The sequence below is a fragment of the Ctenopharyngodon idella genome, chromosome 2 (genome assembly GCF_019924925.1).
Source record: "Ctenopharyngodon idella isolate HZGC_01 chromosome 2, HZGC01, whole genome shotgun sequence".
Classification (NCBI taxonomy): domain Eukaryota; kingdom Metazoa; phylum Chordata; class Actinopteri; order Cypriniformes; family Xenocyprididae; genus Ctenopharyngodon; species Ctenopharyngodon idella.
The window spans coordinates 27653223-27679175 of NC_067221.1; the positions used below are offsets into that span (position 1 = coordinate 27653223).

The 25953-nt window shown below is 40.7% G+C and overlaps 1 protein-coding gene across 4 annotated transcripts in view; it reads right to left on the minus strand.

Moving 5' to 3' along the window:
* The window catches only part of snap47 (synaptosome associated protein 47), a 52753-nt gene that overhangs the window by 24310 nt on the left and 2490 nt on the right, over window positions 1-25953 (minus strand). For 3 of the 4 annotated variants that reach the window (XM_051878553.1, XM_051878545.1, XM_051878537.1), the window contains exons 2-4: window positions 22595-23134; window positions 15434-15936; window positions 14655-14770 (exon numbers count right to left, since the gene is read on the minus strand). In XM_051878553.1, the coding sequence (XP_051734513.1) occupies window positions 14655-14770; window positions 15434-15936; window positions 22595-23088 (1113 nt within the window). In that variant the 5' untranslated portion in view covers window positions 23089-23134. The remainder of the gene's footprint in view (window positions 1-14654; window positions 14771-15433; window positions 15937-22594; window positions 23135-25953) is intronic. The other variant, XM_051878562.1, reaches the window with a different exon arrangement.

The following is a 25953-nucleotide window of genomic DNA, read 5'->3' on the forward strand; positions in this document are numbered from 1 at the left end:
CTGATGTCTGAAAGCCAAAGAATCACACCACTCCAATCCTATTGGCCGGCGACAGCCTATGACGTATCATGGCGCGAACCCGGAAGTATAAAAGGAGCACCTAGGGAAACAGTCAGTACCTACTCGTTTCGAGGGACTGTTCAGCAGGCAGCCCGAAGCATGGCATGGGAACGCAGAGTCTCGTTCCCTGTTCTCAGGGAACTATGGTTACATACGTAACCTGAGACGATCCCTTTTGAAGGGAACTTCAACTCGGTGTTCATGGCGCATTGGGGAACGAAATACCCATGCCGCCATGCTGAAGGAGAGTGCATGCCAAGACGGCTAGACAAACGTCTCAGTCTTGGCCAACTTCCCTGTCTGTAAACATAATCTCCACAATGCATTCTTCATAGAAGATAGCAAGTAAGAGCGACTACAAAAATGGCAGTAAACAACTCAAACTCACTCGTGAAGACGGGCATCCTGGAGAGCAGAACTCAGCTGAATGCTCTGAACCCTCGTATTGAGAGGAGTATACTCTGCTCAACCTAGGATCTACTCAGCACCTGGTATAGGCACTGAGGAGGCTGTGTGCTGAGGAGCCCTGATACAGGGGAGCACAAACCAGCCTGGGGGCTGATCTCAACGGGAGACTTCATAGAAGTCTTCAACCAATGACCGGCTTAAGGAGCTAAGCACAATTACACAAACAACCCAAAAGGGGAGTACGAAGCTCACCTAACAGATAGACCATGCTGTAGGCACATAATCATGAAGGCCGGAAAGGGGCCTGTAACATGACTAAGTTCTACAAAAAGAACCACACGTTACACCAGAACACTAATCACATAGTGGTATTCCAAGGGCCGCCTACAAGGCCGCATACCTGAAATTTAACTTGCTAGGAGCAAGAACGACCACAAAGCTTCAGTAACTGTGAGTGCCCACATAACAGTCCATCCAACACAATCCAACGAGCAGTGTACTTGGTAAAAGAACCTTTTTACTCTCTAAAGCAAGAGGAGTACAACATACGCCAACACGCGCTAAGGAAGGCCCCAAGGGCTGATGCCAGACACGTGGCATCAGCTTGTGGTAGTGTTCTAAAGCCCCAGGCGGGACAAATAACCAAGGACTCCTACCAAGGAGGTTAATAAGTCACCTGGGAGCCCTGGCCAACCAGCAGCATAATACAACAAAATGCCAGCATGTCCCAAAGGAGGCCCCGAGGGCCTACCTGTCACACGCACCGCCAGCTAGTGGCCACTAAAGTTCTAGGAGCAAAATAGAACCAGGTTACTAACGAAGTAACTACTTAGCTCAACTAGAGCTAAAGGAGAGACCATGCTCAAGGAAGCAAATGCAGAAAAACCGAACAACAGAACGGTTTAATACAAGAGTGTAGTGAATTAACTCAAAGGGGAAATATTAATAATTATTCATAACTCATTATGATTATTAATTATGCTTAATTATGAATATGTAAATCAGTTAATCAGATTAACTGGATGTAGCTACATTAATACTACAATCAATTAACCTGTTCGTCCAGTGAACACTCAGTGTTGATTGTTTATTAATTCTAAGAAATGTTCATTTCTAGGTTATGGAAAAACAACATTTGTATTGTAAAGTACTACTCAGAGCATGTAGTCAGGATCTAAATCACTTAAGAGGCAATTTATTAGCAGACGGAGTCAGGACCAAACATGTATTGTGCACAATCTTTATTAACTAACTCACAAACACATAACTAAACTAACAGACACATAACATACACGCAGGTCACACACATACGTTGGTAAGAATGAGCAATGATAGAGTTGAACCGGAAGTGGAACTGTTGATAGAGCTATAGGAAAAAGTCAGACAATCTGGAAAAGAATCATCAGTTTTCTCAGCAATAAAACACCTTTGCTGACAAAGGTAAGTTTTACAAATCAATACTAAAATCGCTGTTTAGTGTTCAAATGTACGATACTTGCAAGATGCCTTTAGGCTGAGGAGCATCGGATCTGCAGGCTGGGTTGTAATCTTGATGGTTCGGTCCGAAGTTGTTGCCAGTATCTTCTGCGTTAGATGAAGTACTATGAAACAACTTATAGATGAGCACACGGCTGGGTTGTAGGCCGAGGCCTGCAGGCCTAGGCCTACAGGGCTGCAGCAAGAAGGGGGTCTCTTCAGTCGTCCAAGAAGCAAGAAAAGAGAGGGAGTGGCATTGTTCACTGGCTTTTAACCTCTGGTCAAAGTCACACCTCTTAGTTGTTGACCGGACCAATGAAGATGTTGTATTTCCGGGCGATAACACGCCTCCTGTCAGGGCTTTTACGATCGAGCAAGATTTACTGGCTGAGTTTTTGAAGAAGAACTATTAAAGATTCTTGTAGCTCCTTGTGAGATTCTGCGATCTGGAGTTTGAGGTTGTTTACCTCCTGTTTCAAACCTGTGAGGTTGTAGGCCAGGAAGAAGTTGACCTCAGTCAGATCTTTGTGATCATACCTCTGGTTTTAGTCATCTGCCTTTACTTCTCTTCCATCGTTGTCCAGTTGCTTTTGGCTCTGGTGCTGCAAGTGATCAGCAGCCCTGGTTAGGAGGGTGTTCCTCACGACACCTAGCCAGTCCTTTGGTCTGCCATCTGGGAAGTTAGGTTGAGCATTCTGCAACATTTTGGCACACTTGTGGTGAGAGTAAGGGCGAGAGACTAATGCAAGATCAAACAGAATTTGGAGCTGAAGGCACAGTGGGCAGCTAGGTGTATAGCATACAGCTAGGTTTAATAAATGACTTAAGATGGATCTTATGGTCAAATTATTTCTCAGAACTTGCTGATGGTTCACAACAGGCTTGATCTCTGAACAAATGAAAAGAGAGAAAGGAAAAGGAGCGCTTTCCTATTAGATTGGGTTTATTAGGGGTGCTCAAAATTATGCCATAGCAATCGTTTAAATTACTTTTGTAACTGGCTCATAAAATTGAAGCAACTGTAAATAAACAAAATCAAGAAGGAAAGTATGTCTAGATACTTGTGGTTCTATTGGGACCATTTAGTGCTTTGTAAGTAATTAGCAAGATTTTAAAATCTATACGATGTTTAACAGGAAGCCAATGCAGTGTTGACAGAACTGGGCTAATATGGTCATACTTCCTAGTTCTAGTAAGAACTCTAGCTGCTGCATTCGTCAACGTGCTATTGAAAAATCTCAACAAATCCTAGAATTCTTCTTTAGCTAAACAGTTTACATGTAATTGAATTTAGATTTAATTACCCTAGTAACTGCAGATTTAGCTGAACAGCATTCAGGGAGAAGTGCACCTAAGTGCAGGTGAAATTAGCTGAGAAGAATTAAAGGCAAGGAAAGAGAGAAATCAGAAAACCAGGAATGTGGTTTAGATCACTTCACACTGCATACATACAAGCTGTGGTTAAAGGCTTCAAGTAAATAATGCTAACCGTTAACTGTAGAAGTTATTAGTTAGCTTAGCCTGAGCGGAAGGGCCGCTAGGTGAGGTTAGCTTAGCCACCTAGCTTTGTTGGTTTACAATATGATGTCATGAGGTGGTGAGTTAGTACTTCCTGTGACAAGTTGTTGTCATGGGAAGCAGTGCACGTCAGAGCAATTCACCAGTTCATGAAGAGTGTCTGCACATCTGAAAAGAGTCCTGCATCGAGTTAAAATGTGGCGCTTATACTTCACGATATTCAAAAATTAGATGTTACATTCAGTAAAATGCAAATGTGGTTTGGCATTTGCAAATTTTACTCATGTAAACCCTTCTCTCTACTTTAAACAACTTCTTGACTAATTTAAAGAGTAGTTACACCGATTTGCCGCAAGTCAAAACTGGTCTAAGCGCGCAGAAGTCTCATCTTGTGAATAAATACTGATGTTTCTATCGGCCAATGAAACATAGTATTGATCACCGGGTAGCTATGCTTGTAGATGCAGCTAAAGTTTAGATGAATGAGTCCCTCTGACTATAATTTCTAAGGTCTTTGCTCTGTAGAAAGGAAACCTTCATCCAAATCTACATTCATATAACACTGTACTGAGATTTTTCATCAGAAACAGGTTAAGCAATACTGCAATTGGTATTTCTTCAACCAAAGTAGAATAATCACTTCTGGTACAGTTTACATGCTGCTGAGCTGAGATTCCTTCGTCAAAACAGACTTACGCTCTAATACTGAAATTAGGTTTTCTTCGCTAAAATCAGATTAACTTAACACATCTTAACATGTGTCAAATGGTATCAGTGTAAAGACTCTTTCTGTTACAGCAGAGGTGTCAATTCAAGCTATAGTTTTATCTGCATCTAACAAGCCAGCAACCACCGAGAGCTCACCCTGAGAGGCAAGCCACACAGAAACGTACTCAGTAAAAGCACCTTTTACTCTCCAAAGTGAAAGGGAGTACACAACCGAACTCCAACGTGATACACAGGAGGCCTGTAAGGCCTACGACTTGTAAACACGTGGCATCAGCTAGTGGCAATACTCAAACAAGACCAACTCAAACTGCACCAGCATGTAAACTTAAAAGGAGGCCTGGCAGGGCCAACTACTTTTTGAAACACGTGGCGCCAGCTAGTGGTCTTGCAGGGACCCAGCTCAAAAAGGGAACCAGCTCTACACCCAACAACTAGATGTGGGTAACTAGCCTAACACCATCTAAGCTAAGTCTACACATTCCAACAGGCAATGTACCAAAAATACAATAATTACAGGGTACAAAGAAAATGCTAACATGGTCTAAGGGAGGCCTATAAGGCCTACCACCTCAAACAGACACGTGAGCAAACTCATGATCATATACCAACAGCGCCTGTAATACAAGCTGTAATCAGAAGGAGGCTAAACAACAAAGAGCCAACAATCTCTACAGTTAAAAGTAAAATAGCTGCTGTGGCAATAATCACAGAAGGGAGCTGATAGAGAACAAACTAAAAGTACGACTGTCTACACTCAACCTGAGTGTGCAATCCAACAGGTGATGCACTCAGTGAAACACAAACCCTAACAGGGGAGTACAACATAACACCATGTTCTCAGATAGAGGCTAATAACAGCCTACTATCATAGAAACAGGTGCTAACCTGTGGCAGCACTTAGAGTAAAGCTCACGTTATATTATAATATTTATTTATTTATATATATATATATATATTATATATATATATATATATATATATATATATATATATATATATATATATATGTATTTATTTATGTATGTATGTATGTAGGGCCAAGGCTTAGAACCCAAAGCAACCGAACGCTTTGTAATACATGCCATCCATGAAAGGATAAATGTTTTCCCTAACAGACCTGTAGATCTGTACTGAACCCTAGAGGACGGAGGCTAAAAGCTAGCACCGTAGCTCAAACTTGAATATAGTTTCAAGGGGCTCAGGGAAAACATGATCATAGGATGATTAAAGTTCTAAAAAGTAGGGCCTAGCAAGCACTGCATAACTTATCTACGCAAAGATAAGGGCCTACCACCTGAGAAAACAGCACCAGGGAGGCTAATAACAGCCTACAACCTTAGCTGTTAAACTCAGCCATAGCACCTATACACTAAACAAGGGGGGAAAAAAAAAATGGGCATACGGCCTAACAACTCCCTCGGGAGGAGGCCAGAACTAGGAACTATGCAACCAGCAAAGGGATAGTAAATAAAAGGGTGATTTAAAACAAACACCTAACCTAGCTCTAGCCTAGGCCACTAAGCTATGGCCTAGTGGGCCATACGTTAAGCAAAGCCTGGGCTTCACTTTAAATCCTCTCCAATACAAGGAAAAAAAGTGAAGCACTACAAGCCAAAAAATGCCAGGCGGCCGATTAAGGCCGACCTACACATAAAATAACTGAAGTGACGAGTGCTAACTCACACCATACTAAAACACTTAGCTGAGAAGCTACTCTAAACACAGGAGGTTAAACAGCGGCCATTTTGCGGCCTGCATGCAAAAACCTAGCCAACCTAATAACTTCAGTTATGCCCAAAACCCCCTTTTTCTGACTACATGCTCAGGAAAACTATACAGGAAAAACAAGGTCTACACATTTAGAACATAAATATAGACCCAGCTTACCTTCCTGCAGCTTGAGGAACGAAGACTTTTCCTCCTTATTCCTCATAAAGAAGGATGAATCTAAAGTTCTTTTAAGCATAAAAGAGCTTTTTCACTATCAAGCTAGAAGGCGGGACTTCAGAAAAATATTCATCATGGGCCCAACCGTCAGCCTGACTGTTAAAAGCGCCTGAGCACGTAGTTTTTAAAATCCGTAAAAACTCTCCGGGAGGAGGAAGAAGAAAGAGCGAGGGCAAAACAATCGCTCTCAGGCGTTGCTGGCGCCTATGCTCGATCACCTCCCTCAGATCCTGCTTCTTCCTCCTTGCATCCCGCCGCTTCTGCGACTTACTCCATGGGGGAGGAGGCGCACGAGCTGCGACACTGGACCTCTGAGCCCATCTCTGAGCCTCAGCTCGAGACGGGCCCGAACCTCCCGGCTGTTTGGGCCCAGATTCGGATCGGAGCGGGATGCATGATCTAAATGCCGCGGAGCGCGCCTTCGCCTCGACAGAGGTACCGAAAAGTTCAGTAGGTGAAACCGGGGCATCGAGGAGAAATTTTCTCTCTTTCTCCCTGATGTCCGCACAGTTCAGCCACAGATGCCGCTCCGTGGCCACCATAGCCGCCATAGATCGGCTGATCGTGGTGGCAGTTTGTTTGGTGGCCCGGAGAGCGAGATCTGTGGTGCGGCGCAGCTCCTCCACCGCTTCAGGGGACAATCCTTGCCCCTGATCCAGATCCTTGAGTAGGTCAGCCTGGTACGCTTGCAGCACTGCCATTGTGCAATGCCGCACCAGTCCGACCTGCAGCAGCGTATGCCCTGCCATTTAAACGTGATATCACTTTCAACGGTTTAGATGGCAGGACGGGAGCTTTCAGTGTCGGTGCGCTCCCTGTGGCGAGATAGTTCGCAAGCGTCTCGTCAATAGGGGGCATCGGCACGTACCCATGCTGGCTCAACCCCTCAACATCAGCGAAGTTCGCCCACTGCTGCTGATGGATACGTGCCGAGTATGGGTTCTTCCATGCCCTCTCAACCTCAACGTGTAGGTCAGGAAGAAATGGAAGGCTCAACCGTTCGTCAAGCCTGCCCCACGCGGTCTCTTTCCTAAAGTGCTCCCAGGGCAGCTGCAGCCTGCCCGAAGCGCGTTCCATCACCTCCAATAACTCTGCATACGCTGGGCAGGGCAGCCTGGAGGGAGCAGCAGGCTCGCCTGCTGCTTCCTCCACGGCCATCTCCTGCTCTCTGGGGCTTGCAGCCAGAAGAGCACTCGCTCCTGGATCCGATGACGTCAGAGACAAGACATCATCGTCATCCAGAAGCGCGTCCTCGTCAGCCGCCGCAGTTTGAGACAGATTTATGCCCCTCTCAAACTCCGCGGTGAGCTCCACCTGTGAACCCCATGATTTCAGCTGGCGCTCTGCCTCAGCACAAGCAGGGCCAGAACCACCAAGCACAGATGCCGACACCTCTTCCCTCGAGAAGAGGGCCAGACGAGAACGGAGCGTCTTCATGGGAAGACGCTCACAGTTAACACAGACAGCGCCCTCAAGCACTGTCCGTGCGTGCTCCTCACCCAAACAGAAAACGCACAGGGTGTGTGTGTCGTCAGGTGTCAGAAACCTGCTGTTGTGGCTTCCCGGCCTGTGTCCATTCTCGAACCGTTCCGCCCATTCCCACTTGGAGTTAAAAATTATCATTTGTGTTCTACTGAAGAAACAAAGTCACCTACATCTTGGATACCCTGGGGGTAAGCAGATAAACATCAAATTTTAATTTTTGGGTGAACTATACCTTTAAGGACTACGACAAGCTTCTTCCTGGGTTGGTGACATCACTAACCGTAGAATTTACATAAACCCTGCGCCCGATAACACGCAACAAAGGGGGTGAGGCCATGTTACTGCATTACAGTATGTAACACAAATGCAATAGCATGTCATAAAAGCAAGATGACAAAATGACAAGTTATAACCATAATTAAACTAAACTATACCTGTTCTATCTTCATGCAGCGTATATTCTCTGGCTCTGTAAGCATCTTACAACAGTTCCCACATGAGCAATTTATAGATTATTATGACAGAATATGCTAATCAATGACTTTAAGATCGTCAACTCCACATCAGCTACATAAATTCATCAACTAACCATTCAGAAACATCCTGTTGCATTCAAAATGTTGTCACTACTTCTTGAGTGTCTCCATCATTGTCCGACTCCATTTTGAACATAAAAGGCTGAACAGTTTGACATTTTCAGTGAGTCTACGTCTGCAGAGGTGCTGTTAAGTGCTAACATGAGCTCCTGAAACTCCGCCCCCTTTTGAGAGCAGCAGCTCATTTCCATTTAAAGGGACAAACACAAAATGTAGCGTTTTTGCTTACCCTCAAAAAGTGACAAACTTAACATGCTATAAAAAATGATCTGTAGGGTATTTTGAGCTAAAACTTCACATACACACTCTGGGGACATCAGAGACTTATTTTACATCTTGTAAAAGTGCCATTATACCACCCCTTTTACGTGTTTGCTTTTAGTGTTTCTCAACCCCAAAACCATACTGAAAAGTGATATCTGTGATGGCTAAAACCATCAATTATCTCTGGTCATAATAATATTGTGTTTTGAAATTATTCAACACAAAGAGCACCATTCCACACAGCCCCATAAAAATGCACTCGATGAAAAATGATTGACTGTTTTGCATCAGTGTTTATGCCTGGTTTCTGAATCCCGTGCAGCACCTCAGCTGAGCACTGAGAGGGTTTTACTACTGGCACTGTGGCCGTCTACAGATGACGGAAATGCCTAGTCAGCTTCCCACGTCTGTGTCATAAAAATTACAGGCCCCAGTTCTGTCACACTGCAGTTTAAGTATGTTCACTCAGTTTTTTTTTTTTTAATTCCGATTTGAACAAAACCGTAACGCTTAGTGTCACACTCAAACATAACTTGTCCCAAAACATTAGTCCTGGTGGACAAAAAAAAAAATAAATTACCTAAAATTGTGCAGCTTGTTGAAGAGAGGTCTACTGTTACTTTTCTAAACAATCAAATTGCCTGTTGAAAAAATCTCATATACTTGGAGGAAACTGAGCCACTGAGGGACCAGAATATCATAGGACAGGCTCTTTTGAGCCTGTATGCAACCACTTAGCAATGCCCGAACATCCAGCACCAGATACCCTGGAGTTATTTTAATTTACTTCAGGACCGGTTGTTGACAGCTACAGAAGGGTGGGATATTATTCAGATCAGGGCTCTGAACCGGTTCAAGGAACGAAAATGAAGACCAGAAACGAACGAAATTTTGACCGGAATGTAACCAGAAACGGAAACGAAATCCAATTTAATCGTTCTGAACAGAAACGCTAATTTGAAATGGCCATTAACCGGTTAATAACGTTATTTTTTCGTTCTATTTAATATTTTGATTTGGCAGTCAATCAATCAATCACTAATTCAAATAGTACAGCCTATGCAAATGTGACGCTGATTCATCCAAAGTGTGTGAAATGCCCGCGCTCAGGCTCTACAGTGAGTGAAATGCCCGTGCTGACGCACTCAGACTCAGCTGTCAAGTCGGTTAGGTAAGTCATCCCTGCTGAAAAAACCAACATATGCTGGTTAAGGTAGGTTTTGGAGCTGGTATGCTGGTTTGAGCTGGTTTATACTGGTCCATGCTGGTCCAATGCTGGTCCTAAGCTGGTTCATGCTGGTCCTGAGCTGGTCCAGGTCCAGCCGGCGCCTCACGCGCGCGCACACACAAATTATTGCATTGCTAACTTTATATCGCAGCCTGTTAAATAATTAAAATAAAATACAATAAACCAAACATATAAAATGTTACACTGCTCAATTCAATTCTGTAATATGCCTACAATATGCCGTTTACCACCCGTGACCACCGCCTTACTGCATGTGCTGTTATGTGAAGGATGATGTCGATAATGCGAGTGAAGTACACAGCTTACATAATAAATAATAGTTTAGCATTCGTCTCGAAAATGGAAACAGTGCCGAATGAGAAAGGTAGGCTTCAGATTCACTTTAAATTAATTCGTTTAGCATCTTATTTAGTTTTATTTCTAATACATAAACCTGATTCTCGCCTTGAATATAGCAATAGAAGCTGGAATGGCGTTAAAAAAGAAGAGATTTTTTTAAGTCGTTTTGGCTTGAATAGGCTGTTAACTTTAGAGGTTTTGTGGTAAAATAAAAGTTTTGTTCAGTTTTGTTCATAATTTATGTTTACAAACATTATAATTATATTATATATTATATATAGGCTAGGCTATCTGTAAACGTTTTATTTTATTTATGGACAAATTATTTCTGAATGTAATAATAAAATGCGACGTATACGAGACATCTTTTTTCCTCTCAGGAATTACGTCGTTATTTTTAACCATGCAGCAAACATTAAAAATATCTTGAAAAAAAAAAAAAAAAAAAAAAAAAAACACTTTTATAAACTGTTTTTCCTTTCGTTTAATAGGTTTACATTTGGACAGAATCTTGTTATAAAAGATAATTGTAGGCCTACTGGCTAAGACGGCAAATACGTTTTTTTTTTTTTTAATAAAATTTTTTTAATAAATAAAATGCTGTACGTATTATTATTATTATTATTATTATTATAAAAAAAAAAAAAAAAGTTAAGAATAACGTTATTAACCGTTATTTTTTCTAAACAAACCGGTTTCGGAACGTTAATAATACAGAAGGAACGCTGGAACAGAAACGTTAAAATACCGATTCTGCTCGGAGTGAAACGATTGAATTTTTTTTTTTTCTTTCGTTTTTTAGCCCTGGTTTTATTGTTTTATAATGTTTCCTGGGGTGCACTTACAATGTAAGTATGCTTTTTACATCAAAAATGGTCATAATTTAGGAATAAAAGGCATTTTTCCCACCCTTATTTTAGCCCTCTTATTTGAATGCTCTGTTTTAAGGCGCATGTCTGCTGTGAGACTTAAGTGTAAACACCCACTGCTATGACTGGCTAACATCTTTGCAATACGAAATAGTATTACTCTCTCGAAAACTTTTAGCACGTTTTTACTATTACAGCTCTCAAGGTTAACTAATCGTGAAAAGTGTTGTTTATAGCATTACACAAATTTATGACATTATATTTAGATAGTGGCATGAAAGGCTGCAGTGATGAACATTGTAGCCGATTACAGACATGTTGTTGTATGTATGAAAGCAGTGATCTCGTCATTGCAACTCAATTTCTGCAAACTAACAAATGTTTTCATCATAAATAACAGTGCAAACTTGATGTAACTAAGATTTGTTGAATAAAACAGGAATTTTCCTGTCCAGAACTCAGTCACTGATAAACTCGTGCTGTTTGATTGACAGGTCCAGCGATTGCGAATGCCTGATCGCATTGATCAGGCATTAGAATTAACACAGTTAATGTTGTTGCATTACTGTCGAGTCCATATCTTAAAAGTCTTTTTGCAATGCCTGTGCCAAAATGCGATTGATTTACCAAAGAATCCACAGTGAAATGCACCGAATACAAATAAATAATGCTCAACTGAGACATTGACATTGTTGAAAATAAATTATCATATTCCTAGCATTAGGATCCTTTGTGTTGTTTTTAGTCCTGTATTGCTCTTCTCTCCTCATCTCACTAACACGCTGGTGGGCGGGGCTAACGTTGCAATGATGAATTAGGCATTAATTTTTTCTGCGGAGGCGGCATTTCACCTAAATAGGCACATTCCAGGACGAGTCATTCGCTGGGACTGGTGTCAATAAAAGCTTTTATTGGACTAACAAGGAAGTTTTCAGTTCTGAAACTGAAAACAGGATATTCTTATAGTACAATGATCTCTTATATATCAAAAGCTCACCCCCTCCCAGAAGGCAGAGTCGAGGGAGGAGCCAAGGTGGAGTAGAGGCTGACATCAACTAGGAGACAGACATCCCAGGGCACAGACAGAGAGCCGATGGAGCAGAGCGACACTGCTGGCACAGGAGGCCCATAGGCAATGCTGTGGTGACGAGCATCTGAGGCAAAGCCAGAGTGCCCGAGGACTGAGGTGTACCCGAAGGGAAGGAAGAGCCTGCTGCAGCCTAAGGGGTGGAGGAACGGAGCATAGCGGAAGATCCACAACTCCATGGCGGAGGTAGAGTGACAACTGACCAGCGGGGAGCTGATGGGACGAAGGAACCCGGTGGAGTCAAAAAGCCAAGGGTGTTTGGAGGAGCCGAAGGTGGGAGGAGCCAAGGCATAGCAGACAGGTCGACAGGCCGAGACGGAGCGAGGTGATCAGAGGTTGGAGGTGGAGCCACAAGATTCACTCACTCATGAGCCGATGGTGATTGCTCGACGTGAGGCTTGACGTCACAGCATGGCATTCCAGGAGGACTTCCATTTCATCAGAGCCGGGGCTTGGAGGACTGGCTGAGCAGGGCGATGACGGAAGCAGATGGAGGCTTGATGAGATCGAAGATAATGATTTATCTTCTAAGCATGTCCTTGTGCTGTCTAGAAACAGCGACGAAGGTTCTGAGCAAACAGATAAATCACACTTCAAACAGTCTACAGTGCTGTCTAGGAACAGTGATGAGCAACATGAAACAGGGTGGGATAGGGGATATGATGCCTCCGTACTTCCATCAGCCAGTCCTCAGTCTCTATTTCCACCAGTATACCCTCAGCTACAGATGTCGCAGGCTCACGCCCCTGGTCAGACTCACTGGGGGGGCTCCTCTTCCTGGGCGAGTGTCAGAGTCGTCCACTTATCCTCAGGCTCTGGCTGAGGCGTCAAGGCATGTGGTAGCTCTCTGTCTTGCAGGGGGCTCACACGATTCCTCTGATGAAGATGGATGAAGACGAGGGTACACAGGATCCAATACGAAATTACTTTATTGCACATTAAACTCAGGAACTGACAGAAGGTGTAACAGTGTTTCCACATATACACAAACATCAACCGACAACTGAAAGTGCATAGGGAGGAACTTAAATACATGATGGTGATGAACTGAAGGATGAGCAGCTGTGATGATGATTAGAAACAGATGAGTGTCCATAGAAACAGATGAGTGGCGGGAAACGAAGACAAAGAACACATGTGACTGATGAATACAAACTAAAATCCATGAAAACAGATATAAGAACAAACAAAATGGAATACGTGTGACAACAGTTTGAACTTTTCCACTATTCAATGACAATTCTGAAAGTAAATGTGACAGGAGCCTACTGCTGCTGTACATGCATTTTAAACACTTACATTATGTTCTTGCTCTGTCCATGCAATCAATGCACGTTCTTGCATGAGCTAGGTTTTCTAGCATATTTAATTCAACTGCTCAGGTGGTCAATAGTATGACCCATTTTAGGGGCAGCCAAAATTACACTTTACAACATCATCACTTTGCATCAAAGTGGCCTCACATTCAAGAAAATTGCTCTAAAGAATATTGCACCTAACAATCATTTAATGGATTATTAAGAACTTCAAGGAGAGAGGTTCAACTGCAGTGAAGAAGGCCTCAGAATGTCCCAGAGTGTCCAGCAAGCACCAGGATCATGTCAGCTATGGATCATGTCACCGCCAGTGCAGAGCTTGCTCAATATTGGCAGCGGGTGTTTGTGAGTGCATCTGCATACACAGTAAGACGAATGCCTGGTGTCAAGAAGGGCACCAAAGAAGCCACTTCTCTCCAAGAAAAACATCAAGGACAGAACTGAAATTCTAAGAAATCAATTGACTGAAATTCTGCAGGAAGTACAAGAATTTATAAGCAGAAGACTGGTGCAAAGTTATTTTCTCTGATGAAGCTGTTCCGACTGTTTGGGACATTTGGAAAATGGAGATGAAAATGTGAACGCTACCATGAATCCTGTGTCATGCCAACAGTGAAGCATCCTGAGACCATCCAAATTGATTTTCATCCAAGGCAGTGAGCTCTCTCACATTTCTGCTCAAAAACACTGCCATTAATAAAGAATGGTATCAAAACGTTCTGCAAAAGCAACTGCTTCCAACGATCCAGGATTTGGTGATGATCTGTGCATTTTCCAGCATGATGGAGCACCAAGTCATAAGGCAAGAGTGATAATGAAATGGCTCGGAGAACATTACATTGAAATTTTGAATCTGTGGCCAGTCAACTCCCCAGATCTTAATCCCATAGAGAACCTGCAGTCAATCCTCAAAAGGCGAGTGGACAAGGAGAAGCCCACAAATTGTGATCAACTCCGAGTGCTAATAAGCCAAGAATGAATTGCCATCAATCAGGAACTGGCCCAGAAGCTGATATAGGTTATAAAGTAAATAAAATAAAATATAAATATGAAATATTTATGTATATTTATATGTAAATATTTATGCTTTGCATATATTTAATGTTTTTGTCAACAAATGCCTTTAAAACTTATGAAATCGTTGTTTTCCAGTATACCATAGAAATGTGAAAAAATAATCTACAAATACTGACGCAGCAAACTTTGTGAAACACAAAATTTGTCACTGCAAAAAGTTTTGCCCATTACTGTATTGTTGAAGATTATCTGTATTTGTCTGTGTAAGAAGTGACAACCAAACTGATCTCAAACCTGTTTTAGCTCCTGTGCCTCTGCCTCAGTTACAGTGGGCTGAAGCACATGAAGTTGAAGTTGTGTCAGTTCACCACCAGGCACCTCCACTGGCACCTCCGTTTGCTGTCCATGACCTGAAGTGACACAGAATGAGCTCATGTATTTCCTTAAGATTTGTTGTTAAGACTAGAAAAATGTTGGTAAATATTAACTAAGCAGCCCACAGTGGGATCTCTTTAGGGATTTTAATGACCTGCACTAGATGTTGGAGCATGGCTGCCACCATGCGGTAGAAATACCGTATGATTTTTTTTTTAGTGTTATGTCAATCCATTGTCAGAATTTAAGAGTTTTCTTATGTGCAGCTGTAGTTACTGTGCTTGCAAGGTACTTCTGTATTGATATTTAAATATCACAGTTCAGTGGTTATCAACTCCTGTCCTGGGGACCCACCGCTCTGCACATTTTGTTTGTCTTTTTTATTTAACACACCTGATTTAGGTCATCAGCTTGTAAGGAAAGAGCTCCATGAACTGAATAAACTCCACAAAATGTGCACAGCAGTGGATCCCCAAGACCAGCATAGAGAACTGTTCTAGTTAGTTTTTATAAACTGCTTACTCTAACCCACTTTTATTTTATATTTTTTTAATTATACAAAGAAGAAGAATACAATGGGCAAAGAAACAGTTTTGGTGGCAAGCTGCAAGTGGAGAATCATTTGAGTAAACAAAGTTTTAAGAATACAAAATTTATTAGAATTAGAAATGGTAATTTACTGTCATTTTTTTTATCACCTGCACTCCAAATGTTTCCTCCACCTTCTGGGCTTCCTGGTGTGGTTGCCAAAGTTGCCTGAAATGCTGCATAGTCACGTGTGATCTCAATTTTCTTCTTGTACTGCATCTCCAATACAGATAAAACTTCAGTCATCCTGGCAGAGAGAACTCTAAAACAGATGTCAGGTTTCCCAATGAAGCGATGACGAACACTGATCTCGTAGGGGTTGTGCACATGGATATCGTCCACCTCTTCCTTCTCAAAGCAATGAAGGAGCTCTCCATTTGCATCTCGAACCTCCAGAGAGGAGACCAAAACCATCAGGCTACCTGGTTTCATGTTTCCAGAGTTTCCAACACGGGAGACAATAGCTGGAATGCTGATTATGACTTTTTGGCCCTTGCCTGAAACTTTAGTATAGGGCACTTTGGCAGCTGCCTCAGACTTGGCCTCCTGGTGGCTCTTCCACGGCAGTTTGCCAAAAGGCCACCAAGACGGACACTCAAGTTCGGAGAGTAGTCTGCACAGAAGAGAATCAATGGCATCATTAAATGAAGGACTGCATGACTACAAAGTAATTCATTACTTTAAATACAACACATGACTGTGGAATATTGCAGCTGTTGAAGACATGTATCAATGGTGTATGGTGACAGTGGGTGTTCTTGCCCTAACAACAAATATAATTAACATTTAATTCATTTAGCATTTATCCAAAGCTACAACAAAGTGATTCATCTTAAGGTTGCAATAACACAAGAAGTGCTAACAATGCAAAGTTTCAAAAATTGTCTAGAATAGTACAGGGAGGGATTTAAGAAATAGTGAAAACAGAAGAGTCAGCAGGATGCAGTGAAACTGCTCACGGATGAGATATGTTTGCAGAATTTTGCTAATAATGTTAATATGATGTACTGTTAAAAACATCCTCCTTTTAGAGTGGGCATGACAGTCCCTCACTGTAATGCATGTTCTAAGTGGTTCTAAGTGGAACCCAGTGACATAGTAACAAGTCTACAAACTACATAATTTTAAGACATTGATGGAGAGTGGGTAAGTGAGCCATAGCTAGTAATGACTATACATTTACATCCTTAGGTCTGCTCTTTGATTTGCTCCTATACATACAGTTAACAATACATATATAGGATAGTAAAACAAAAGTTTATGGATTTGCACCTAATAATCAAAGTTCAATTTAGACATTTAGCAGAAGCCTTCATCCAAAGCAACTTAATATAGATTTCAAATAGTGAGGAATATCACAAGTTCACAATATCACAAATCAAATACAACCCCAAATCAGAAAAAGTTGGGACAGTGTGGAAAACACAAATAAAAAAAAGAAAGTAGTGATTTCTAAATTTACTTTGACTTGTATTTCATTGCAGACAATACAACAGCACATTATTTAATGTGTTCCTCATGACTTTTTTGTTTTTTTGAAAAAAAAAAAAAAAAAAAAAAAATTACTATTTTGGTTCTTGCAACACATTTCAAAAAAAGTTGGAACAGTAAAGCATTTACCACTTTGTAATGTTGCCATTCCTTTTCACAACACTTAAAAGATGTTTAGGGACTGAAGACACCAAGTGATGAAGTGTTTCAGGTGTAATTTTGTCCCATTCTTGCTGCAAACAAGTCTTAAGGTGGGCAACAGTACAGGGTCTTCGTTGTCGCATTTTGCGCTTCAAAATGCGCCACACATTCTCTATTGGAGACAGGTCGGGACTGCAGGCAGGCCAGTCAAGTACCTGTATCCTCTTCCTCCGCAGCCAGGACTTTGTAATGTGTGCAGAATGTGGTTTTGCATTATCTTGTTGAAATATGCATGGACGTCCCTGGAAAAGATGTCTTCTTGAAGGCAGCATATTGTGCTCCAAAATCTATGTACTTTTCAGCATTAATGGTGCCATCACAGAAGTGCAAGTTACCTTTGCCAAGAGCACTGACACAACCCCATACCATGACAGACCCTGGCTTTTGGACTTGTTGCTGGTAACAGTCTGGATGATCCTTTTCTTCTTTGGTCCGGAGCACACGGCGTCCATTTCTCCCCCAAAATACCTGAAATACTGATTCATCTGACCACAGTACACGTTTCCACTGTGTGATGGTCCATCCCAGATGCCTCCGAGCCCAGAGAAGTCGACGGCGCTTCTGGACACTGTTAACATAGGGCTTCCTTTTGGCACAGTACAGTTTTAACTGGCATTTGTGGATGTAACTACGTATTGTGGTACTTGACAAAGGTTTGCCAAAGTAGTCCTGAGCCCATGTGGTGATATCGCTTATAGATGAATGACGATTCTTGATGCAGTGCCGCCTGAGGGATCGGAGATCACGGTTGTTCAGCTTAGGCTTGCGCCCTTGTCCTTTACGCGCTGAAATTCCTCCACATTCCTTGAATCTTTTAATTATGTTATGCACTGTTGAAGGTGAAATAAGCAAATGTCTTCCTATCTTTCTTTGAGGAACATTGTTTTTAAACATTTCAATAATTTTCTCACGTATTTGTTGGCAAACTGGCGATCCTCTGCCCATCTTTGTTCCTAAAGGACTAGACCTTTTTTGGATGCTGCTTTTGTACCAAATCATAATTACAATCACCTGTTGACATCACCTGTTTCAAATCACATCATTATTTAACCAATTTACCTGATTACTAGCCCTAAATTGCTCCTGTCCCAACCTTTTTTGGAATGTGTTGCAGGTCTGAATGACAGGAAAGGATGTATATTTACAAATGAAATTAAGCTGACCAGACAAAACATGAAATATTTTGTGTTCACATTGTCTGCAATGAAATACAAGTCAAAGTAAATTTAGAAATCACTACTTTCTTTTTTTATTTGTGTTTTCCATACTGTCCCAACTTTTTCTGATTTGGGGTTGTACTAATTAATTTATTTTATTTTATTTTTCTAAGCCACATACACATTTTTCAGCCAACATATTTAGTCTTAGATTTTGGAAATGTTAGTCAAATTAACTGATTTCATTTAGGGTTGTCCAGATACATCGTCCAACAATCTTTATCGGCCGATATTCATCTTAATCCTGTGATTGCTGATCCGGCCTAAATTCAGATTTTTTTAGCAACACACATGAAATCACACATGCTGTATAAAGCTGCTCTAATGAACGAACACTTGATCAGCCCTCGAAGCACAAATTATACACAAAATATAGATTTGAATACAAATCAGACTATACTTCATGTAACGTCAATCTGTGGCAGTCAGTGTGGAGCGTTAAGAGAAAGTTTTTTTTCTAGACCTAAAGACGTTAAATACAAATGTATATTTATATACAGAGATATACATGTATACATTTGACAGTTTGATCTTCAATAACTGCATCACATCTTCACACTGTTGCTTAATAATAATTAGTGGTTTGCATTACAACAAAATGACCAATGACCAAGGAGAAACAAATTATACACTAGATACGTACTATTATGCTGCACTAAGAGTAATTGTGATTTTTGTTTGTTGTGACTGAAAGTTAAATTTAAGCTATTACACCACTTCAAAGTGGACTTATGACTATATTAGCATACTCATTTTGAGTGTTCTAGTTAAGTGAAATTGTGATAAGAGCTATTTCTAAAGACATCTTGTAGATTGTTTACTTGGTTGTTCTGTAAAAAAATGAAATCAATGCTGCACTATATGGAATTATTATGATGAGTCATAAAATTATTTTAGTTTGTTTACTTTGTAATTTTGCAAAAAAAAAAAAAAAAAAAAAATTATATATATAAATTAAAATAAAAAAAACTGCATTGCAGAGCTATTCAATTGTCAAGCATATACATTGGATTGATTTTAATAACCATAACATACTTCTAAGTGTGCACCTAGCACAAAATACAAGTATCGGATTGGGACTCGGTATCAGCAGACACTCAATATTAAATGACTTAGAATGGGGGACGAAAAAAACCTTAATCCAGGCATCCTTAATTTAATTTGTTCATTTCAAGGAGCCCATCCCTATGTTCAGTTGACTGTTATAAAATATATCTCTCACCCTGCAAATTTAAAAGTTTGTACATTTAATTTTTTATTGTACAGTGCTTATTAGTGCCCTTTCCACAGCTAGTGCTACTCTGACAGCGTATGAAACATAGTTGCAAATAGTAAACACTACATTTTTAGATTTTCTAAAATCTGAATGGTGCTTGCCAGTACAAAAATCACTGCCAGTGATTCTAGTCACAGGGTGGGCAAACTCGGTCCTGGAGGGCCACTGTCCTGCAGAGTTTAGGTCCAACCCTAATCAAACACACCTGAACCAGCTAATCAATTCAATTAGGATTACTAGAAGGCTACAGTCAGGTGAGTTTTATCAGGTGTAGGAATTGAGGGCGAACCAGACAAATGAATCTTCCAGATGATTCGTTCAAACATAATTCCATACAAAACTCATCTCAACACTCCAGATCCCAGATCAACACGCAGGACCCAAAATCAGAGAATCTGTCATTTGCTGCTCCATTCAGTCTACAAGACCCCCACCTAAGTACTTTATGGCCATGCATGCTTCCTAGCTAAGGAAGAATGTTGTCAACTTGGGGCAATAAACCCAAGACTAACAGTCTAAAAGACAACACACTGTGACTCACAGCTCGAGCCCCACCAAGATAACGGCAGAGGTTGTTTGATCCCCAAAATGTAGATAGACAACAGGCCTTCTTCTTGTGTGACACAGAGTTGAAATCCACAGAAAACCCAAAGAGACTCTTTTTACGAATAAACTCCATCAAATTGTTCCAAAAACAATTCTAAACGGACTTGTAATCAAACATCGTACAACTGCATAATTCTATATACTGAACGTGAGATTATACTCAGAACACTCACAAATCATGTAATTGTTATAACTTTTTAATGGTTGATTGGAAGAGTGTGTTGTTTACTATGTGCGTGATTGATTTCTAATAACTCAAAGGATGGCATGAATCAAATCTGTGTAAAATTTATTTGGGAAACACCTTTCTCCAAGCCAAAGATGCCGACAAGGGAATCCCCATTTAAAGACACAGACGACAGACGCAAGTATACCTCCAGACTCTAGCTGAACTGGTGCATTGATATAAAGTTTTATCACCCTACTTAAGAAACGATAGAAGGGTTAAATTAATTGATGGTTTGTTCAGATCAGGTCTTATGAAGTACATATATTGCTAGAAACTTGGGATTTTATCATTTCACTCTCTTAAAACTAATTTTTTCCTCACTTCCTTTCTTTCTGCAACCTGTGTGAATGTGTGTGTGCGTGTGTTTGTGTTACATTTTAGTTTATGTGTTAGAATAATCAATAAAGTCTCATTTATATTTGCGTCTTGTGTTATGTGCTTACAAATTTAAAGTCTTAAACTGCCGATCTATGTTACCTTGCTAATAAATAGTGTTTCACTATAGTTTGGATATTCATATCCGCTACAGAGCTTATTGTTACAGCCCGTGCAAATGAACGCTGGTCGATTCAATTGCTCAGTCGTAAAATAAGTGACTCTTTTTAAATTCCCTATAAATTAAATAACAATTCCCTTTGAGCTAAAATTGACCTGTGTACCCTTGCACAGGGTTGGAGCTAAACTCTGCAAGACAGTGGCCCTCCAGGACCGAGTTTGCTAAAGTGTTCCAGTGCAGTTGCTATGGTGTTCTAGGTGGTTCCCTGTTCTGCTAGGGAACTGCTACTGGTTACTAAGATGTTCTGGGATCGCAATGAAAACGAAAATTTCATTGCTATGCAGTTGCTAAAATGTTCTGTTTTTTTGCTAGGTGGTTTCTGACTGACCCAGGTCAAAGGAGCCCAACCCCAAGACTCTGTGATTTTCTGGTACCAAGATACTGTATGTCTTAGGTCCCTTCTTTAACATAAAGCTATGAGTTTCCTTTCCAATCTCCCAAAGTCTAGTCTCTTACACAAGTAGAAGTACTCCCTTGTCCTCTCGTCAACATGTTACAAAATTTGAAGTATCATTCATGTCTCTAGTACAAGTTACACTCTTAAAAATAAAGGTTCCAAAAGGGGGTTTTCACAGCGATGCCTTACAAGAACCATTTTTGGTTTCCCAGAGAACATTTCAGTGAACGGTTCTTAAAAGAACCATTTATTCTTAGTGTGAAAAACATTTTAAAAATCTAAAGAACCTTTTGCGGAATGGATGAATGAACCTTTTTCCACTATAAAGAACAGTGCAGCCGTGGCTCATCTTTATGGGAAGGTGGTGAGAGTTCATCCAAACATAGACCTCTATATACACTGAATTAATAATTATTAATAATTATAAATGTCTTCAGCACTCTGCAACAAATATTTTTCAGATTTTATAGACTATTTTAAGTCGTAAAGTGAGCAGGACCTATTAAAATGGTTCAGCAGGCATGTAGTCATGATGGGTGGGGTTCCAAATTTCCAATGTAAATCTGTGGTGAAAAATGGAACTGCAGCACGCTCTCATAGAGAGCCAGTGGGGCAGATTTCTGGCTGCCCCGCTTATTTTCACATTAGGTAAACAACTTTTGCAAACCTAGCTCCAGACTAAGACGATATCAGTCCACTTTAGATATATGTCTATATCAGGTCAGTAACTAGTATGTAACAGTAACACGTCAGTAGGCATGTCTGTTCTTCCTATGTGGAGTAGCGTATCAAATTAATGAGAGTATAAACCCTTTAATTTAAAGGTGCTCATGTGAATAGTTTTATATACAGTAGTTCTGTTGCTTTTTCCTCACTGGAATTACTACATAACTTGCAATATTCTAAAACAACATTCGGAAGCAATAAATACTACTTTAAGGCAATTCTAAGATGGCATTCTATGCGTTTGTTGTGTGTACTAAAGTCTGTCAGCCATCGTTAGAGCGCCACCCTCAGGCTGAATAATGCAAGGACATTAGAATTCTGCCAAAAGTTTTTCTGATATGTTCAGCGATTAGAATATAAAGCTTACAAAATGGTTATAAACTAGCGCTAAGACCCAGAATCTGCCATACCTAAATTTATGGCCAGGAGCCGCTACTGCTTTTGTGTAATGGAAAGGTTCCTTGGATATTAAAGTTTCTACATGGAACCACAGATGCCAATAAAGAACATTTATTTTTAAGAGTGTATACCAAAGTTGAATATTTAGGATTCTGAATCTGAGCAAAACCTACTTATCTGCCACGTTCAGGTCTGATTCGATCTTGTCCAGGCCCTGAATCATGTTGTCAAACTGCTCTCCCTGGTGGTTCAGGACTTTTCCAGTATCTTCCAACCTCCTTTGGGCTCCAGATATCAGGCTGATCAGCTCCTGGCCCTTACTAAGAGGAGCTTCAACTCCATGTGGCTCTGTGGGTGACAACAGCCGTTCCCTCCAGAAGTGCTCTAGCACGTGGTAAACGGCAATACGACAAGGCCTGAGAGACCCAAACCAGTGCTTGATGTTTCCCTGCTCCAACACAGTAAGAGCACTAAAAATTAAGCTGGAGGACTCCATCTTGAGCTCCATGATGCGCGAGAGCCTCAGGCTAGCCAGTTTCTCTTGTTTCTGCTCAGAAGTGAAGCACAGGGTGGTGCGGGTTAAGGAAAGAATGCCACTGGCCCAGCGTTTCTCACTGTTGATGTAATAAGAGCCAGGCCAACTATGGATGGATACCTCCTGGCTCATCTTTTTGTGATGATTTGGTACAGCTGCCCTGACCTAAGGAGCTCACCTGTCAAGTGAGTGATGAAAATAATAAATTAGTAAGCAGTCATCAGACACTTCTATCCACATCAAAAGTGTATGAATTATTTCCTCAACCTCATTTCGTTCTAAACCGGACAGTTTTCTTTCTGATGTGTAACACAAAAGGAGATTCCTTTATTGAAATTAGCAATATTCTGCAAAAACTCCTTTTTTGCTTTATAGAAGAAAGAAAACCATACCAGTTTTGAATGACATGAGGGTGATGATGACACAACAGACAATTTTGTCAACACTATTTTGGGACATGTTTGAGTGAACTAACCCTTTAAAAGAGTGGTTCTTAACCAGGGGACATGGTCCACTAGGGGGCCCCGGAAAACTTCTAAGGGGTCTGCAGGATGTAAAATTATTTCAAATAATATACTTTAATATAAATATAATAAAACAAACTAACTGAATTAAAAACTAAAATACAAAAAAAAAAAAAAAAAATCAAGATGTGAATTTGAAATCATAATTCTTTTTTTTTAGTCATTTTTATTTAAGAACATCACAAAATGAATTGTGTTTAATCACACACACACACACACACACATTTATATAGGCCTATAACACGAACATGCCCATGAAAGAATTGAAAGAAGCGGTCAAAGATGTTGAACTCATGTTGGGTTTCCATGTTTATATATAAAAACTCTACATTACAAAGATCCCATAACACATGGAAACCCAATGTGTGTGTGTGTGTGTGTGTGTGTGTGTGTGTGTGTGTGTGTGTGTGTGTGTGTGTGTGTGTGAGATATGATTTAACCGTTTAGTTGAGGCCAACTTTTGGCCACTTTATGGATTATCATTCTCCGTGCTTTATGATCTTTGACCGCTTCTTTCAGTTCTTTCATGGGCATGTTCGTGTCATGTATATAGGCCTATATAAATGTGTGTGTGTGTGTGTGTGTGTGTTTGTGTAATTAACCACAATTCATTTTGTGATGTTCTTAAATAAAATTGAATGAAAAGAATTATGATTTCAATTCATAAAAAAAAAAAAAAAAAATCTTGATTTTTGTATTTTAGTTTTTAATTAAGTTAGTATGTTTTAATATATTTATTTAAATATTAATAATATAGGCCTATTATTTGAAATAATTAAATAATTCTACATCCTGCGGAGTGGCTGCACGAATCGAAATCGCGATTTGGCTTAGTGCGATTATGACTCTGCAAAGGCTGCAATTTTTTTTTTTTTAATTATATAAATATGTACACAGCATGTTAGTGAAGAGCTGTTCTGTGATCTGTAGTAAATGATGCTCCATCTGAGAGCACTGCCTTTGAAAAAGTAACACTCGTCAAACATCTTCTTTTTATTCAGTCACAGCGACAGTATGATCCATAGGGGATTTCCTGGAATGACGTACATTATATCGTGGTACTTCTGGGTAAAAATAGGAAAAATAATTCTTCTCTCTAAAGAACTTTGTGAGAAACGTATAATCAATATGTTTTTCTCCAGTATACAGAAGTGTACAGGTTTTTTTTCCGCACAGTGGATGCATAAGAGGCACATACTTCATATTAAATGCATGGACTCCATACCTCCTGACTAAAAAAAAAAAAAAAAAAAAAAAAAAAAAATTTCCATTCACAGATTTTTATCATAGTAATATAATATTTTATAATAAATCCTTAGACCTATCTAATTATGTATAGTCATAGGCTTCTTGCACGTTAACAGGTAACCCCACAATTTTTCATACAAGTTTTCTGTAAAATAAAAATATTATTATTTTCTAATTATCACAGATGTTACATGTATGCTCTGTCCGGTGTTTCTTAGTTTGACCTAGTTTTCCCCATTCGGTTTGATTAGTCATTTCTTTCACCCGTGTCCTGTTAAATACCTGATTTGCTCCCTTGTTTGCTTCATGTATTTAGTCCCTGTGTTCTCCATCAGTCTTCGTCCGTTCGCGTCTATGTTTTACGTTGTTGTGTTCTCCCTATTCTGGATTTTGTTTATTAAATAACTTTTCTTGGACTATTCCTGTAGTGTGCTTCATTCAACAAACACATTCCGTGACAGAAGAAAGGACCCATAACAGTGTTTATTTTTTGTGGCATTTTCTTTTTTGTTTGGTTATCCCTCTATCACCATGGACCTTCCCGCTGTCCAGTTATTGTGCCTGGAGCAGGAAGACCGTTCGCTGGTAGACCATACCCGAGATTTCCTCCAGCTAGCGTGCCAAACGCACTACCCGGACCGCTCGCTCTGTATCTTCTACATCACCGGCCTGACTGAGTGGTCCAAAGCACGCCTTCCAGCGGAAGGTCCAAAGGAGGATTTGCCGCCTTCGTGGAGTGGGTACTGGTAAATGACAACTCGCCATTTACAATCGGCCCTGCTGAAGATGACAGCATTACCAGTCCCACTCCCACTCCACCACTGATCGCAACCAGCACGGAGTTTCCTGTGCCCACTGCAGACCGTGGAGACCGACCTGCCACGATGGATGAGCCCGAACCAGAGAAGAGGTCGGAAGGAGTCATCGTCCCGGAGCCCGGACCACTGCTAGGGTCTGACCAGGTGCATGAGCCGGTAACATTGTGCGTCACCGAGGGAGTGTTTGTGGCCCACTACCCCACCGCTGTGGATGAGATGTCAGCAGTCTCTGGAACATATTTAGAGGTACTGAAGGACATTTTTGAGGTAAATCTGATTGACTTTTTTTGAGAGATTGTTCCCAATCCCCCTGTTTCTCCAGAGCTTCCTGTATCTCCAGCGCCTTCCGTGTCTCCAGAGTTCCCTGTGTTCCCAGAATTCCTGCCCTGCCTCCCTCTCCCACCTCC